This window comes from Amia ocellicauda, chromosome 7 (assembly GCF_036373705.1).
Source record: "Amia ocellicauda isolate fAmiCal2 chromosome 7, fAmiCal2.hap1, whole genome shotgun sequence".
Classification (NCBI taxonomy): Eukaryota; Metazoa; Chordata; class Actinopteri; order Amiiformes; family Amiidae; genus Amia; species Amia ocellicauda.
In genome coordinates, this window is record NC_089856.1 from 31,155,761 (window position 1) to 31,174,995 (window position 19,235).

Here is a 19,235-nt window from a genome sequence, read left to right on the forward strand (position 1 = left end):
CATTATATGCAGAGACCCTCACATAAACTTGCACTAGAAGCCCCATTACTCTATTCATTATGAGATGAGTGACATTTTGAATAGACCAGCTGATTAATAACTGAATGGGACAAACTTAAATCTATTATAGAAGTATATGGAAAGTTTCTTCTATAGCCCCTGTGTGTAAATGCAAATCCTTCTCATCAGAGCTGTCCACATCTTTGCTAAAACTTTCCAATACCATTTATACAACAGAACAAATATATATATATATTTCAATACATTGAACTAGGTATAAACTGCTGGACAAATTTTTTTGTTAAAGGGGAAATACAGGGAAAACTGCTGCATCGAAATGTCTCTGGGAAAGAATAATAAAAAGTGCTCTAATGAAACTTAAAAAATAGTATATGTACAAAAAGTTTAATTAAGATTTCTTAAGGTGACTTAACAACACATTACATACACTAAAGCATCTGCAAAATTACAGTGCATAAATCACAGAACAACAGTACAAGTGAAAAGGGGGGGAAAAAAAGCGCTATTTTAAATTTACAAAACAAACCAAAAAAGAAAACAAAATCTACTTTATTTTTACACTTAAAATATAGAAAAAGAATTGGGCATTTTGCCATTCTTAATATATTTATATATATTTTCAAAGTCCATTTTTCTTTTGCACTTTAAACATGAATTCCATTTTTCTTCCAATTGTCCAGACATGAGATGGAAAGCTGAAACCTCCCATTTTTACAAAACAGAGAATGGTAAGCAAATAAAGCTACAGCTCAACACCTGCTGTGTTGACAAGTTTGCACACACTTTCCAGAGAAAGACCGGACAAGTTCCCTTACAAAAACAGATGTTATAAAAATAAATGGTCTATGAGATTGGTATTACAATTATTTTTCCAATTATAAAGTGTGTGCATGAACACACATTAGAAAAGGAGTATCAGTACCCAAAGTAGTAACCAAGATCAATAAAGCTGACCACCAGACTTTGAATACACAGATCTCAGACACAAGGTCAGTTATTACAGGTTTGTTTCTTGAATCAAACATAAAAAAACAACTAAATGCTAATTATCACCAAATTTGGATTTTAATTATTTATATAAAATCAAGAGAGGAAAAAAAAAAAACTAAATTATAAAATACAAAAAAACATAAGTCTAAGCCTTAATGTAAAACTCAAGTTTGAACTGCTTTCCAGATTAATCCAATTTCAATTCCTTCAACTCATTATTGTGATTTATCCATTTTAAAGAAGAACCAGAATAGTCTTTTCAGAGATTTGTTTTTGTGGTGTATGTTTTTTTCTGGGTACCAGGAAGTCTTTAACCAGTGCTTCAAGGTTAGACAAAGTTCCACTGAAAGGTATATAAAGTAATGGCATAAAGTAATTTGGGTATATGCAAGAACAACAGTCTTTCTTCCTCAGGTTGATCTGAAATGACACCAAGGCACAGAACACATGGGGACGAGATTAAATCAGTTTTCTCCAAATGTTTTCCAAGATCATGTGTTATTTATGGTGCCTGACTAACCAGAAACTGTTCTTAATGCCTACTATAATTTAACCATTTTCTGTAGCTCTGTGGCACCCCCTAGAGATATGTTCCAACACTTTATATACATTTCAATATCCAAAAAAACAAAAAAGCCAAACAAATCAAATACTGTGGCTAATTAAAGTTAAGACATTGTGTAAGTACAATACATTAGCTAATTATTTAAGGTGAAGTGTAAAGGTTTTGAGATATTTGTCCAAGTGTCCATTCCAAAGAGATCTCAATTTCAGGTGAACAGGGGCTCCTAAAATCTAATGGTACCAATTCTTGAAGAAATACTTGCTTGATTTAACTTATTACAAATTATTTTTGAGTTCGTTTACATAAATACAGTCACTGTTATTAGCTTTATCTGTAATGGCAATGCCTTGTAGACACTAAAATATTTGTCATTTCTGTCTGAAGTCACTTTTGCACAAGCACTCACAGTTTACATGGAAATGTAACCACAAAAGGTAGCATTTTCTGTAAATCATAGCCATATTACAATTTAAAAATGATTCATAGGTTCATAATTTTATTGGAATAATATACAAATAAAGTCAGCAAAATATTGTGAGGGATTTGGGGGGGAATTGGTATAGATAAACGGTTTAAACAAAAAAGGGGAGATATGGCAGCGACTGCTGAAAGTTAGACAGGACAAAGCAACAGAGCTGAGATGCTCTACTGCAATATTGATATTCCTTAATAAAATGGCATCTGTATAAATTAGGTTGAAAGAAGTTTGAAATGTGAAAACCTGACACGATTAAATTGGTCTTTCTGAAGCCAGCTTGAAAAAAATGGGAGTTCTCAAAAATAATAAATATTCATATGTTCAAAAAGAGAGAGTCAGCACTGAGATCATTACATTTGCTGAAGAAATAGAAAATCTTAAGACTGACACAGTAGTTGTTCTAAGTCATAATGCAGCTCACCTGTACGTGTAAGTACACTAGGTACAAATGAATGCATTCATAGTTTTGTACATTCAAATTCAGATTATTTTAGGTCTCATGTATCAACAATTGGACTACTCAACGTGGGAAATGCTAAATATTCAGAAGGAATTTGTTACATTAAGTGCACTTGCTGCAATCTTCTCCATCAAACTTATGCCTCTCTTATTGTAACTGTGATGGGGTGGATGCTCAGAACAATGCACCATTAAAATCTCTCTACTTTTCAGGCCCATCACAATTACATACATCACTTATCTCAGTCCCCCAAAAAAACTAAATGCAAGGCACCCTAAATAAGAATATACTTTCCTTAAATACAGCCTCTTAAAAAAGTTTTTTTTTTTTTTCCTTATCTATTTCAAATGTAATATTCACATAAATATTCATCACACTCTCACTTGTCCATAAACAACATGTTCAATATGGGGGCCGACTGCAGTAGAATAAAACACAAACACAAACACGGTGAAAAACATGTAGAAAATCAATCTATTATCCATTAAACAGCCTTTCTTGGAACAATCTTGAAGTTCTTTTGCCATTAGTCAAACCTTTTTTTGTTTGTTTAATGCCTAGCCAGTGATTGTGCACACCAAAACAATACCCCATACCATAAGTGACTTGTGGAGGTAAGCATCGTGCTCATCCTCCCAAAAAGGCCACCCCTATCTAGGCTTTCTCCTTCCGCTTCAGCTTGGACACTTTCTTGGTCCCACCGTTCTTGTTCAACAGCTTCATGACACGTTCCTTGTGGTCCAGGACCTTCATCATAGCATCACGAGCTTCAGTGATTTGATCCATTACCAGCTTACAGCGCTGCATGTTACCCTGTCAGGACAAAGGAAGGTACCAAGTCAATTTGAGTCTCTCACCGTTTTCAAAGCACAGAGTGGGATATATCGAGGTTGGAGTTGAGCCTACTGCCAGACTCACCTGTATGAGCTCATTGATACAGTGCAGATCGTCATCTGCACCAGCCTTCTTTTTTGGGATCAGCCCCTCCTGGAGCGTGGTGAGCCGGCTGTATACGTCATGCTCTAGGTTTGTCTGAGGACAAGGCACACCGAAAATAAGACCAGCAGAGCGCCACATCAAACAACTACTGCCTGAGCAGAAAGACACTTGGAAGAAGTTCAAAACGAATGAGTGGCTTGTTGCAAAGCACCTGGAGAGTCAGGAAATGATGAGCAAAGATTCTTTGGAGTATATTTAAGCACCCTGCAGCATCACTGCAACATGAATATTTACAAAATTAAATGTTTCCAGCTTTAAATTCTTCTTGACTCACCAGCTGCAGGAGCTGTGCTGCACAAAGGTGGATCTTCCATCCCTGCGCTCTGCACACCACACCTTTCTGATTGGCCATCTCCTGTAAGGTGCACTTCTTCTCTTCTAAAACCATAAAGCAGAGCTCTCAGGAACAAGACACTACACCACCAATACAGTCGCATTTTAACGGTTTGTGTCAGCCATATCCAGTGTTACTATGAAATGTCCCACCACAGGATGAGCAAATTTAAAATAAATTACAACTCTCAACGAGGTAAATCAAAAAACATCATTAGACGAGCAAACCTTTGACTCTGATGTCGCTGTATCTCTGGAAGTGATGGTAGGCTGACTTCCATGGGTTGCGGTAGTGACGAAGCAGAGAAACAGGGGGCCGCGGGCGGACAGGCACGTAGCGAACCCCTTCCTCATCTGCAAGGACATGTCATCATGATAAGAGTAACAATCATTTCCACATAATTACATAAGGAAACAATTATGTAAAAAAAAAAGGAATACATCCAGATTTCACATAATTTTCAATCTCCAGTTGTTAAGGTGGTGACAGGCAGGATTTTAATGTTAATCTTTCCAGCCAGGAAGAAAAAAACATTAGCATACCAATGTACTCCTTGGGTGGAGATTTGCGTTTCTCTGCCTTTACAGAAAGCGGTCGTGCCGTTGACTTCTCTTCATCGGTGCTGTTGGTCTCCATCATCTCACTTTCCTCTGTAGAGATGACATGCTGTTGTTTCCTTGGCTTCTTCCTGGGGGAGGCACCTGGTAGCATGTCTCCTGTAGAAGGCCCAAGGGAGTTCACAAGTGTGGTGAGGACAGGGGCTACTGTGGGTGTCACAGAGGGAACGAAGAACACAAAAAAGTCCAAGGATGCAACACTAAAATAAAATCTATATGTAGACTTGTAATTACAAGGATGTTTTTTGCGAGTTATTTTGTTTTGCAAAACGTGAATCTATTGGACTTTGAGGATAGTAGACAGTGCACATTCACTTCCTTAAGCAATCGCAAGCCATTTTTAACTCAACGTTAGCCAAACACAAGCTACCTGGCTGCGATGTGTCCATAGGATCCACCTCTTGTTTAATCTTGATCTCTGGAAGCGTGGAGCTCATGGCGCATGCTGCTGTACTGCTTGCTGCTGGCTGAGTAGGCGGGGCCACAACATTGGCCATCGATGCAGGGATTGGTGGGGTGACCGCCATGGCTGCTGGGATTGCAGACAGAGCGGCAGTGGGCTGCGAAGGAGGTGCTGCCGCCGTTAAGATGGCCGGGATTGCCTGTGAGGGGTGCTGGACAGGGGAGGGGACAGCTTGTTGCTCTGTGCTCTGGCTGGATAACGCTTCCACTGCGGCAGTCACAGGAGGAGTTATGGCAACGTGGATCTCCGGTTTTGATTTTGCCCTGAAACCACAGAGGTTCAGTATAGTGTGAGAAACTGCTGAACTGAGAGCAAACCCCTTGATTAAAACCCTGAGCTTTTAATAAAGCTAATACACTACAAATACAACAGTACTCCCTCATTAAAACAAATATTGGATTAAAATGTAGAACATATAGTTTAACAAAACCAGGAATTCACCTCGATCCCAAATTATTAAAAAAAAAAAAAAAAATCAGCAGCAAAAAGGCCTTTAAACCACTAATGTAAATAATCAGGACAAGGTCAATATTAGCTCTAGTGCTAAAGTTTGTCACTCCAAAACTAACATGACATTATAAACTCTGCCTGCGCAGGCTGTGCAGCTCAGCTCTTACCCTGCAGGCCGAGGTGATCCCGAAGCACTCCTTATGCCACTCTCCATCCGAGGGCTCGTCGCTTCACTCGCCTGGGGTGGAATTAGGTTTTTACGAACTGCAGACCTGAAAAATATAAAAACAGACATTGATTAGTAGGCAAAAATAAACATTCTTCGATTCAAATGAAATGGTTATAAAATCTGATTTTTCATCCCAATGAATGACAAACCTAAATCACACACATTCAGAATTAGTTACTTATGTAGCTGTTAGGTCAAAATGAGCATGAATATTCAACACAAGATGGAACAAAAGGTCAGACTAGGATATTAAACAGAAAAAAACAAAGCGAATAAAATAATTCCACCACCAGTATGATACATTTACCTAGCTTTCTTGCAGCTGAAGACGGGTATGTAGACAAAGTAATGCTGACAGAAATGGAATAAACTCTTTAATGCCAGTGAAGTGATGGAGTGAATATGGTCTCAGACAAGTATGAGAAAGACCAAAGGCATTCTTTAGAATTGTGGTCCCACTGTCACACAGGCTGCTTACCCTTCATTGGTTGGCTTCTTGCGGAGAATGCTGGGCCGGGGAGAGGAGACAAGCGTGGGTGTGCTGGTGCTTCCACTCTGTGGGTGTGTTTGCACAACTGTGGTGACAGGCTGCGTGGCGCCGAATGTGTTGTTGATGGAATTGGCAACAAGAGTGGAACCATCTGCCAAAACCACTGTGGAACGAAGCATAGGAGGTCCTTTAATTACGATGCACAGGAATAAGAGTAAAAAGTAAAAGATGTAGAGGGAGAAATGGCAACCTGGTTGGTTACCGAATAAGAGTAACCTTGACATACCTTCTTTAATTTTTGTTATAAATACCAAAATGGTAAATAGAAAACATGTAGGGAATCGTACTTATATGCTTGAATTTTAACCAGAGAAGGAGCCTAAATTTTGTTTTGGTAATTAAGTTACCTGATGCTTTTGCTTCAGTTTGCTGCTGCTGCTGCGAGCTGATTGGTGCTGGCTGGATGCCCTGGGTGCTGATTGGTGCTGAAGTATGCAGCCCTTGTGTCCCTATAGGTGCTGGCTGAATACCTTGTGCTCCCATTGCTGCCGGCTGGATCCCCTGGGTGCCAATCGGGGCGGTTTGTAGGCCGATGCGGTCAACTGTCATGACGTGCATGGAATTGAGGTGCACAGCCGATGCTACGCCAACGCCAGCCTGAGCAGGCATAGCTGAACTGGGAGCTTGAGGAGTCACTGATGAAAATAAATCAAAGGATAAAGTTACATTTAACACATAGCAAATTAACTTCTCACACAATACTGCACTCAACAATAAAGGGACCCATACAGAGACCTCATATAAAGTACTGCATGCAAGTAATTTATTTTATTTACTTCATTCCCACACACATCAGCCTCTCTTACCTGGGTACTGCCGGATGGTGGACACAGAGCTGGTGATGGGGGTGTAGGTGTGCGTCAGTGGATATGGAGATGAATTGTAAGTTGGTAAGAAGTATTGGAACTGCACTGGCACAGACTGTCTGCAATGGACACACAAGGAAAGGAAACGTAAATATTCGGGGGGTAAATAATCCTTCTTCAATACCATTAATGCATTAAACAGTGTCATGCAGAAACTATGTTAGCCATGGTGTAAAAAAGATTCTGAATTACCTGGGTTTACTAAAGAAGTAAACCAACCAAAAAAATTGGTTGATCTCAGAGTGCAGAAAACATCCAGTGCATTTTCTAACTTTAATCCACAGGACTCACCTGTTGTCACTCCTGGCCTCCATGGTGACTGGGTTTGGCGATGACCGGTGTCCTGAAATGGGGATGAGATTGCCTCTGTCTCCGGGATAATCAGACTGGAGTCTGGGAGAAGTATGAGCTATTGGCTGGGGAACCACTTTAGCTGAAAATATAAATTTTGAAAGTTGAATGAAACAGCATACATTTACATATTAAAAATGTATATGGCAGCTTCAGTGTAATGTGTTTTTTGTATTAGTTGGAGTTTTTGTTTTTGTTTAAATATTTATAGTTGGGATGGAGGAGAACCAGGAGCTGCTGTGTCCTACAGTCCCTTCTTGGATAAACTGAAATTGTAATTACCAACTGGGATTGTGGAAGTGGTCACTGCAGTGGCGTGCGAGGAGTGAGAGGGCATCGTCATGGCAACAATGGCATTGGTGGTAGTTTGGGTATGGGCAATAGACCCTAAGATAAGAGGAAAACAGGTAAGACTAATAATTAGAACACAAGAACAAGCTTCTATGTCACTTACAGTGTTACAGAAATTAGTTTAAGTTTGTATTTTGATTTCTAAAACCCTCAAAAACCTGTAATACTTTTTTTTCCTATAGAATTCTACAAAAAACTTATTATTCTAGCCAGATCAATTTGTACATCTTAATATACTCATTACTTGACTGTTTGCGTGTGAATTTACAGGATCAGATCTGAATAAAATGAGTAATGCTTTTCAATACACTTTGGATCTCGTGAACTTAAGTCAGATAAAAGTCTTACCTGTTGTGGTTGGCGATGGCGCTGTGTTTGTGGCCTGGATTGGTGCCACAGTAGCTGCTGCAACAGGAGTCACAGTGCTAAAAATTGATTTCTTCAGGGAGGAAATAAATAAAATGAAATAAACAGGGCTTGTTTGTCAAGCAATGCTTATTACAGATTCTTACAGAACCATTAAATCCTTCAATACAAGGATTTAGCAATAAACACTTTATCCATATAATAGAAAAGTGTAGTCTATAAAGCCACCTCAAATGAGTCTCAATTTATTCTACAGTTTTAGAAATACCAGCCTGTTTGATTTTGTTTTTAAAAGATCTTGCAGAGAAGTTCTGTTACCTGTGTCATAGTGTGGAGCTGTGGCTTCTGGCAGGGCAGATTGATGCGAGCAGCCGTGTCTCTAGACTGGGGCTGCCGCTGGATGCTAATAGTGGCAGCGGGTGGATGAATAGACAGAGCAGAGCGCCTAAAAACAAACAAGAAAGTTGTATCATGTGATAACTGAATGCTTACTGTATATGTGAACTAATATGGTGGTTCTCCACATTCTTCTGAATTTTATTCCAGTTCAGTTCAGTATCAACACCTTTAATTGATGATTATGTTTTAAAAGACCTTCATTACAGCTTAATATAATGTTGGATTAGAACATTGTATTAAATTTTATACCAACTGCTAAGATTCGGAAATCTTATTTAAATTGCCAAACTGTCAAATTAATGAGTTTAATGGGACTGTTTGAAATAGTATTTCACTTGTGTTACCATGATTCATTGGTAACCTGTTAAGAGTTGTTTAGACAGGTTTAGTATTTCTGAAACCAAAAACTGAAAGCAAGAGATGACGGGAAGCTAATTAAGAAAATAGTTCAATTAATTAATTCAATACATTAGGTCCAGTAGAGATGTAAGCCACCCAGGACCTGGGATGAGAAGCACCGACCTAGTATACACCATTTACTTGACTGTAACATGACTTACATACATTTCATGTAAAAAAACAAGCACAGAATTAATGTATGTCTAAATCCTTTTCATCAATAAAAAAGGTATAAGTAGTAGTTATTTACTTTGCAAAAGTAGTAATTAGGGATATGCATGACGAAAACTTTGACTATCGATAATTCCACAGCTGTTAAATGAAATGCAGTCTAAATTAAATGCAAAATAATGCAATATGAAAATTAATGCTATCACAATAACTTCTGAACTTCATTTTAAAATACAAATACAACACAACACATTTTAAAACTCTGTTAAATAAACATTAGGCAATGTAAAAAAAAAATACCTTCCTATAGGAGACGTATGGAAATGGTATAATGACAGTAGCAATAAGCAACTCGTGTCAGACTCTAGTATTTTACAAGCAGGTGTTTAATTGTAATGTTAATTACAATTTCAAATTAACTATAAAGATTGTGATTTATTGCTTATAAAATATATGCTTCTCACAAACATTACGGCCAAGTTGACGTGTGTGTGCATAAGAACTGAATATTTTGCACCTGACCTACCACAGTGTTTTTCTAAAGTTTTATTCAATTATTATTCAATTATAGTTTGACAATGTGAGCTGCGATGCAAATGACTTAATATTAGCATCCTTGTGGCAATGTTTTCCCAGTCGTCATAACAGCAAAATACAAAATGTTTCAGACTGTCACACTACCTCATTTATACAATCCACTCAACTAAACTATTTACTTTCCCCATGTCCCCAAACCAGACTACCGTTGCCAAATCAAATCGGAAACATACCTGTGTTTTCAAGATTCAGTGTGTAGAAAAAAAAATCACCAATAGGCAATAGCGGGCTATGTATGTAGCTAGTTTAATAATATTCATGTTTGTTGTGGTCCTCTTTCTTTTCCTAGCTTCGCAGAAGGGTGTTTGGTGGGTTAACATTGTAGATCTATGGTAGTTTTTGCACTTAATAGTGTTTTCATTTACTTTGTCAAAGTATTTAAATGCAGCAGGTTTCAGTGAGAAAGTCATTGTTAGCCATGGTACATTGCAGTTTAGCCAATCACAGACAAGAAATAATAGTAATATTTTTTTTTTCCCCTATTGAATGTTGGATTCACTTGTCGATTGTGGCCATTGTTAACGAACAGCCGAATGTTCGACCATTCAGTCTCATGCCTATTACCAATAGAGAAGTTTCTCTGCTTACCCATGCACCATTTCAGGAGTGTGTGTGGCAGTAGTAGTAATGACTGGGGACTGGGCCCTAGTCATCGGCACCGTACCCACAACCGATGGCAGCACAGCTGTGGCAGTGGTGGTGGGAGGACGAGACTGGAAAAAGAAAAAGAACAGTCAATTCATTTTTGCCGGTACATTCATGCACCCCCAAGCACAGTTAACAAGTTAACAAGGTCAATTGGAGAAGAACAGAAAACTATTAGAATTCTGCTCCAGAATTCTCTCCCATGCTTCCCATGTGTCCCAGTTACAGCTGGCCCTGGCAGTACCTGGATGTGTGGCTGGTGGATGATGTGCTGTCCCACCCCAGCATTGGGACCAGTGGCTGGCCTCAAGACTGTGGTCACTTTTGAGCTGGACATCACAGCTGCTGCTGCTGCTCCTATTTAACAAAATAATGCCCATGCCAAAACCATTAAATGTTGTAATCACTTCTGAGCAACTGTAAATGCATGCCTTGTGTGCAATACCAATTTACCATAATTAGGTGTTATACATCCAGCTGCTCGAAGTATAAATCTTACCCGTCCTTGCAAATATGACTGTTTCAGTGGAATTCCTAAATCACTACAACTTAAAAACAAAAGTTTCGTTTTAGTGAAGTGCTTAAACTGACCTCTGGGTAAATGAGAAGGAAAGGTATGCGGAGGCGGTGCTGGGGACCCTAATTGCAGTGCAGGGGTGCTGCCACGGATGATTAAGTGATTAAGCAGGTTACTGGAGTGGCCCTGAGAACAGAGGAATCACATTAAGAAATATAATTTGTCACAAATACAATTGGTTTTCCATATTAAGCATGGAATAAAATCATAATTAAAACAATAATAAGGCAATACTGCTAATTCTACAGTCATTAAAATGTTGTTGTTCATTACTCTGCTCAGCACCAATATCAGTCAACAAAGCCAAACAATTCTCAACATCAACGCGCAACTTAAAAAACACTCTTGTCAATGGTATTGTGCAAAGTAAGGTCATTCACAGAGTAGAGCAGGTCCATTCTCGTACCTGCTGTCCACTGATGGTGGCGACCGGAATAGCAGACGTGTGAGGCATGCTGCTCTCCATAGTAACAGTCACATGACCCGGGACCTTGGGTGGCACGGTGAGGTGACCCTGATTGGAGGCGGGTGCAGGGGCAATGGGGCGGCTGGGCATGGTTGGCTTCAGTGCCGACTAAAGAAAATGCAAGAAACAAGTGCTGTATGATCCAGTTGTACAACCACTCAATCATACAGGTGATGAGAAGTAAAAAAATGAAGGCCATCCAGTTCTAATATAAACAGTTCCTGATAACCAGTAAGCATTAACAACCTCATTTAGAAGCCAATTGGATACATATTGCAGAAATAAGTTGCTGTTGTCCCTCTCATTGTTTAATTAACCAGTTATACAAGAGAAAAAAAAAATCCCTTACCTTTGTGGGTCCCTCAGCAAGGGAAAGAGGCAAAACCTGGGTAAGTTGTGATGGAGTCGCTGAGACTGTAACAGGAGTGCCAGCTGATATGGGGAGGTGCTGAGGCAAAGTCAGGGGCTGCCCATGGGCCTGTACTTGGGGATAGGGTCTAACTACCACAGTTTCCTGCTTCTCGTCTCTGAAGGGCAGAGCTCCCTGGGCAGTGGAAGTGTGATCACGTGGATTGTGGCCTGAATCCCGGCAGCCTTCCTCACTCCCACCTGCGAGTCAGAACAAAAGCTTTAAAGCAGTTTTGCAATTCTTACTTTTTCTTCTGGCAATGCTTTTTTTCCCCCTTCTTCTTTAGATATCCCTTTGTTTTGCTTAAAACTATTTCTTCACTGGAAAAATTAAAAAGAGCCAAAATAATTTTGCAGAACCTGATTTCATATTTATTTATTTATTTGTTTATTAGCAGACACCCTTTTCCAGGGAGACTTACAAAACATAACAGCATTTATGGTAAACAATTACTAAGGACTTTTACAATTACCAAAATTGTAGCAGAAAAAAGGCTAGGTTGATATACTAACTCTTTTTATGTATTACCTGTGCCAGACTGATTTCCAGGGACTAGGCTGGGATTTGTCCCTGGCATCTGAGATTGTCCCAAAGCAGAGGCTGGGACTCCAGACCTTGGAAACTGCTGAGAGCTCATCCTTTGACACAGATATACTGTAAAGATAGACAGCTATTTATGACAAATATATACAGAGGGTGGGGGCTAAGACATTATTGGCAAAGTTCTCAATCTTTCATTTGTTAACAGACTTTGAAGAAAGACTATCTTCAATTAATACTGTCTGATGACACTCATCCAAATGCAAAATCGAGACAGAGAGGTTCAGGGACCCATTCTGGTTCCATTGTATGCTACTTTTCAGGAGAGTAAATTGCATTCATACTGACGCCTTTGACAAGCCAGCTACATTTCATTCTTAAACCGATTTTCTGAATTGATCATACATTGGGCATTGGGGTTCAGAACCTCATTCATTTGATCATTTTAAGATTTTCATTCGAGCTTATATCTGTCAAATGCATACATCAAAGAAGCTAGGCGTTATATGTGCATTTTAGCTGCAGATCGGTCAAATCAAATCTTAAATGCTGTGTGTTTTTGGGTAGAAGTGAATTTGCTATGGCAGTTTTCCAAACGCCTGGATCTGAATACTATACCAGTAGCCGAGGAATTCACACTTCTGAACAGCTAATGTTAGTATATTAATGCACACTAATCATTAATACCAATTAAATGCAGCCAAAAGTACGTTATGTTAAACCACAATATGGAAAAATAGTAGTTGCACATGGTCGTCAATAGATCGCAGTGGGTAATTCAGTGTGCTTAGTGTAATCCATATTCACTACTTTCAAAAGCAATTTTGCATGCCTCGTTTATTTGGCGTTCCCGTTTGTCTGACAGACGTTTTCAATGAAAATCACTGGCAATGTCCGGCTTCATGGGATTAATAATATTGAGAGGAAAAAATGACGCGTGGACCGGGCAATTTTTTGTTGTTGAAGTAATAAGAAAATAAACGTACATATGCAATACAACGTGCATGGTAGTTTTAATCTATCTGAAGCATATTATATAAGTATATTACGTTTGGCTTGCAATGCACAGTAAAGTATGAAAACAAAATAAAAAAGCGCCCCTTACCGTAAGGGTCTTTTCAGCTTTCCTTCTCCAATGAAATATACCACCAACGGAAATTCAGTTTAAAAATATGCTTTCAGATTCGCAAATACGATCCGCATTTATTTGTGGGTTTAGTTATACTGATTGATTTCGTTATTACGTTTTAAAAACAAATAGCTAAACCCAACTCATTCTGTCTCGTATTAAGCGGGGTCAGGCTTCTCCATCCGTCTCTTCAACAACACCTACCAGTCACACCGGAAGAGGAGGCGCTAACCTCGAAGGGCGGGACGGATGTGAGGGGCCGGCCAATAGCACGTCGAAACGTCAAGCGGCTGTCCAATAACAGACTGGCTATTGGTGGCACTCTGGGGAAGCAGGGTGTTACGCTCCAGCCAATGAAATGGCTGGAAATGTGTGCGGACATACTTCATAGCAGGGTCGCGTTCTAGTAGCGCAGTTTTCAGCTCTGCGCAGATCTGCACAATCCCGCCGATCCCATTGGTGGAGCCGCGCAGATCCGCGCACAACTGCGGAAATCTACGTTACACGAACGCGACCCAATAGCTAGACCAGATAAGCCCTCCTCTTATTTAACGCTTCGAGTGAAACCCGAGTTTAATATAATGTGAAATGCTCATTGGATTTTTATATTAACAGTAGTCAGGGCGTATTTTACCATGTGATATGACAATTGTTTCCTTTCAGTTTGAAATCGAGTAAAGGTACATTTGAAGAGCATGTTTGTACTTTCTAAATTGGTTTCTGGACAACAACAAAAAGGGGAAACACCGCTAATCAGGAACCCGGAAACATTTGTTGTGCAACACTGATACAAAAGTTGCTGAAGTAAAGAACATTTGTATTGTCTGATGTGATTAGTACTGCCTTTGGATCTTAAATCAAGAGCCGGTTTACTGTCTAGTGCATGGCTAAAATGGAGTGGAAAGATTTCTGGACCCGTAGAAAATTAGAGGAACTTTGCAACATGTGGGAGGCGAAGCCGTCTCTGTACAACCCTAAAGTACGCGAATATCACGACAGATGGTGCAGAAAACACGACTCCGAAGAGATCGCGCAGACTCTGGGTACAACGGGTAAGTATGCATGAAGTGTACCTGTGGGCAATTGTAAAGGTGTGCATATATGTATTGCATGGTCATAATATGCAACAGTATCCTGACATAACTTAACGACCCTTTGCAATGTTTTCCAGGACATGAAGTGCTTAAAAAAATAAAAAATCTCAAAACCCAATATGCCCGGGAGCAGCGAAAGGCAGCCAGTGCTAGGAGCGGCAGCGGAGAAGTGTCCCTGTCGAAGTGGTATCTGCTCCCGCTGTTGAAATTCCTGGATGTGTTAATTGACTCCAGTCCAAAGGCTGCCCATCTCGGTGGGTACGAGGTGAGTGTAACCCGTATGCCCGACTAGTGCGCGGCATTATCCCTAGGAGCAGAGCCAGCGCATGCGTCGTTGCGAATGAAGCTGGCGTCCTGGCGGCGCAGTGCTGCAGAATTCCACCGATCCGATTGGCGGAGCAGCGCAGACCTGCGGAGAGTAGAAGACGATACACAGTCTGCACAAATGGCGGGGCATTGTTAAAATAGTTTTCTCGCTGGGCCATATTCCAGGTTGGTCGGTATCCTTTTTGAAGGTTGTTTGGCGGCGAACTGTTGTGCTTTGTTCACAGCTGAGGCGTCTGTTTTTAGGAGCAAACCCAACCGTGTTAGTCGGGCCTTGCAACATATCTGAAGCAGAAGCGGGTTGTGGGCGTAATGGTCTGTAATCGTGTTGTTGTTTTTTAAGTGTGACTTGATTTACATGTGTAAATGGTATTAAAAGAGAAGGAAACCACTTCTGTCTGCCCTCCTCTTTGCAGCAGACTAATTGTCAAAAACCTAACTGGAAACACAATGCAAACCATAGGACACAGTTTAATTCATTGGGATTGGAAGCAGCAAAAACTCTATGAACTGATACAATTCTTCAACTGAACTGACCATACAGTGGAAATGGACTTCTTTAGCGGTTTTAACATTATAACTTCACATGTAAATACTAGCCAAATAGGGACAAGACATGTGGGACACATCTGAATATCAATTACAATCAATTGGTTTCTAATACAATAGAAACTTTTTGTTAATGAACAGAGCTTTCTTTAAAAAAGCAGCAAAACTTAACACGTTGGCGGGAAAAAAAAAGCAAAAATGCAAGCTGGAAAAAAAGCTTTTATTTACCAGTACCCTTGCCAAAAAATAAGCCTGCCATGACCTGCATTTGGCATATACCAGCAATATTGCAGCAACCTGTAATTGGAAAACTCACAATTTGTCATGCAAATTAGGTTGCTGCAACCTTTCTCTTGCAATCAGTTATGAAAAAGTTATCATTGTTATTCACATTTCACGTGAATAACGATAACCTTTCAGCAGGTCAAACTACTGAGAAACAGTTTAGAATGATTAAGTATGGTGGGGAAAAAACAAGTGTCGATTATGTGTGACAGCAGTCGCTTGCTTCTCTGGTGAAAGTGGCAACCGAATGAGCCGATCCACACTGCTGTCCTGGCTCAACTCAGGACTGTGGGTGCCGGGATTAGAGGGTAGGCATCAGCCATGGACACTGATCTAAATGGACTTTAAGCACTCCTGGACTACCCAAAGTTATTTTAAATAGAGTAGTGCAGGACTGGTACTAAACAAGGTCTGTGGAAACCAGCTTTTAAAGTAAGTGAGATGATGTCTTGCGTTTTCCTTTTAAAATCTGTCCTGTTGTTTTGCTGTTTGAACCTTCCCATATGTGAATACATTTTCTGTCATACATTTCCAGATACCGGATCATAACAGTACCCACCAGGCTGCAGATGAAATAAATGTGGAAGTGTCAGAAGACAAGCACGATGTGAGTGAAGAGGACAGGGACGCAAAAAGGCCTCGGCTATGTTTACCAAAACGACCAACGAACAGTGACATCCATGTCAGATTAGCCCATGACCGGAAAAGAATAGCGTGCGAGAAGACCTTCTTTGTCACGGCTGCTTCATACATGAAATCGTTGTCGGATAATATTGAAAAGGCTAAGAGAGTCTCCCAAGATGATGCCTTTGACATTTTTGGCAAATACGTGGCGTCGGAACTGAGACTAATGGAGGATGCCCAAATGCAGAAAATGGCAAAGCTGCGTATCCAGCAGGTCTTGATCGACGTCCAGTCAAGTTCAACCAAATCCCAGCTTCCTGTACCCGTGCACGTGCAGCCTCCGTGTGCCGCCAGTGCCAGCGACAGCCCTGCTCTTTCAGTGGGCCCGGTTATTTCTTCAGAGCCTCCCTTTACAAACAACTGTGCTGAAACGGACATTAAACTGAGTGAGATGGAAGTGAAAATCTTAGATCACTCCTATCCCTCAACCTTTCACTACGACACATAGGTTTCAGTAACTACTACATCAGGAACAATCAGGGTCATGTATGCTGTGCTTTGGAAATATGTTTTGGGTTACGTAAGATATTCCCCCCAAAAAATACACATTTACTGCAATAGTTTTGGAATATATATGTAATATGTAAGTGTGAAAGTCTATATATGCACTATATATACCAAGGAGGCAATAAAGAAGTGAGGTCCTATTTACAGTAAATCTGTATCTAATTAGAAAATGTGTATGTCATATAAATACTAAGTAAAAAATACAAAAGTGTGGTATAAGGAGCAGGTGGAGAGTCAAATCTTGAAATATCCAGAGACTTTGTGGAGCTAACAGTTCTGTTTTTACTGAAAAAGATTTCTTTGTATTGTTTTTATTAATACTGTCCAATAAAACATTAGATGTAATCAATAAAACAAAAACAAAGTTCTAAAATGCCAAAAATTTAAATATCTGTTTCTGGTCTAAGTGGAGGGGCTGTAGGGTCATGGAAATAGCCTAATGCTACCCTTTAAGTTATAAAATACACAAATACAGTATTCTGAAAAGCAGTATATTTCACGAATATATGTGATCAATGCAGCAAACAATCTGCTACATTTAGCATGGTCTTTTAAGATGCACCGCTAGATGGCAGCATAAATCTTTAAAAGTATAGTGAGCAGACAGTTTTCTAAACCCCCAACCATTCTTAGTGTTTATGCGTTATACCTTATTTGGTATTTAATGTTACCTAAAGTATATTTTGTTTAAATATGACATGCTTTGAAATATTTCTATGGAATAGCACATTCTGATACAGATGACATTTTAAATAACTTGGTTAATTTATTCTACATTTTCCAGTTACCCAATTCACAGTACATATGTGCAATTCAAATGTAAAAACAAAACAAAAATGGTGCCAGATAAGAACTATTTTGAAAAAGCTGTGGAAATTGTTTTTGGGTTTAGCCATGATTTGCACAAAATTATGTGCTGAGAGTCAGTCATCTGTCTCCCAGTAATACTCAGTGCCTCAGTCAACAGAGGTCTTGACTACTTGAATGAAGTGGCTGTGATGGTGGTGAAGTTGTTCTATGCATGGTACACTAATACACAGTTTACCTTGTAATGTTTGGATCTTTGAGTAAATATAAAACAATCTGTCAAACCACCACATATTCCCATATAAAAACATACTTTGTAAGTGCTTTATATCTCACAACAAAGCCCTTCAATATTATGAAAACCAGCTGCAGCTCAGGAATTTAAATGGTAATATTTTTTAGAAATGTGCAGCATTTGTGGTATGTAAGCATCTGTCAAAGAAGAATGCAGATGTTGGCATTGGGCCTTAAAATACTTATAGCAGTGCTATTTATTCATAAAGGATTGTTTAAATACATACCATCATTCAGTTTTGTTTTCTTTATAATGTTCTAGTCCCACTCATTGTTGGCAAACTGTGATTCTGAGCTATTTGCTTCTGAATTATCTGAATTATATGAATTAATCAGATACAGATGTGTCATGCCAAACACTGAAGTGTCACAATTATTGTTGTGGCAGGAAGCTTTCACACCTAAATAAGGATTATAAAGATTTTTCAAATACATGCGCATTAGAGGACAATTATTTGCATTATCTTCAAATAAAAGGGTGTATAAACGTCGAATGTTCTTCTTTGTGAGAGTACATTGATTTGTCCAAATGCTTTTAGCTGATTTATGTATTGCCAGATTTTCTCAATATTTTCAAATGACATGCAGATATTTGGCCTTAACTTACTATTATGTTTTCTTTATTATTTAATTTGTGTACTAAATCATGAATAATGTTTTAGTGAAATATTGATTTACTAAATGTTGCTTCATGTTTCATACCTGAAATCCCCATCCACAGAGTCCCACAGAAGCTATTTGTCTTAAACGGCTATAGCAAAATACATTTTCGATTAAGTCATTAATTAGAGCAATATGTAAAACTTTCCAGCCTGTTCCAGAATGCTGGCGTTAATGGCCTTGAGGGCCGAAGAGGGAAAAAATATGCCACATGCGGTACTATTTTAAAAAGTGGGAAAACAAACTGTCAGAACAAATGTTCCCATCACCAGAAATATAAGTTACCATGAATGTCATTTAAAATTAAGGAAGGATCAGGAAAATAAATTCTTTAGGTTTCATGCCTGGATCTGGTCCAGATGTCATTCAGCAGGCTAGCCTAATATTTTGACTAGAAATTCCTGGAAAACAGAAAATTAAAGGTCCTGAATAAGTCCACTTTTGAGAAATCACATTCCAAGTGCTGTTGTAATTAATGTCTGACCAGGGTTGCCAAACTTAAAAAAAAAATCTAAATAAATAACGTGTGATACTTTATGTGAACATTTAAAATATATCACGAAGTATTTTGACACTGTGTGTACATTGGTCTAAGATTAGGTTGCAGAG

The 19,235-nt window shown here is 39.2% G+C and overlaps 2 protein-coding genes across 4 annotated transcripts; one reads left to right on the top strand and one right to left on the bottom strand.

The window, feature by feature from the left end:
- Positions 1 to 389: 389 nt before the first annotated feature.
- sap130a (Sin3A-associated protein a) lies at positions 390 to 13,670 on the bottom strand. Of its 3 annotated transcripts, none has more exons than XM_066709169.1 (21): positions 13,399 to 13,670; positions 12,282 to 12,407; positions 11,694 to 11,953; positions 11,285 to 11,452; positions 10,893 to 11,004; positions 10,546 to 10,658; positions 10,245 to 10,369; positions 8,409 to 8,535; positions 8,073 to 8,163; positions 7,656 to 7,760; positions 7,314 to 7,455; positions 6,963 to 7,081; positions 6,627 to 6,791; positions 6,085 to 6,259; positions 5,545 to 5,649; positions 4,835 to 5,190; positions 4,390 to 4,611; positions 4,075 to 4,200; positions 3,788 to 3,891; positions 3,433 to 3,546; positions 390 to 3,327 (listed from the first exon to the last, which is right to left on the bottom strand). In XM_066709169.1, the coding sequence occupies exons 2-21, from the start codon at positions 12,388 to 12,390 to the stop codon at positions 3,169 to 3,171; spliced, it is 2,997 nt and encodes a 998-aa protein (XP_066565266.1). In that variant the 5' UTR covers positions 12,391 to 12,407; positions 13,399 to 13,670; the 3' UTR covers positions 390 to 3,168. The 3 variants fall into 3 exon arrangements, with proteins under 3 accessions (XP_066565266.1, XP_066565264.1, XP_066565265.1); XM_066709167.1 differs by having other exon boundaries at positions 6,504 to 6,791; XM_066709168.1 differs by having other exon boundaries at positions 4,390 to 4,563; positions 6,504 to 6,791; positions 13,399 to 13,666.
- Positions 13,671 to 13,936: 266 nt separating this feature from the next.
- LOC136753233 (uncharacterized) lies at positions 13,937 to 18,453 on the top strand. Its single transcript, XM_066709170.1, has 3 exons — positions 13,937 to 14,474; positions 14,594 to 14,781; positions 16,210 to 18,453. The coding sequence occupies exons 1-3, from the start codon at positions 14,306 to 14,308 to the stop codon at positions 16,804 to 16,806; spliced, it is 954 nt and encodes a 317-aa protein (XP_066565267.1). The 5' UTR covers positions 13,937 to 14,305; the 3' UTR covers positions 16,807 to 18,453.
- Positions 18,454 to 19,235: the final 782 nt, after the last annotated feature.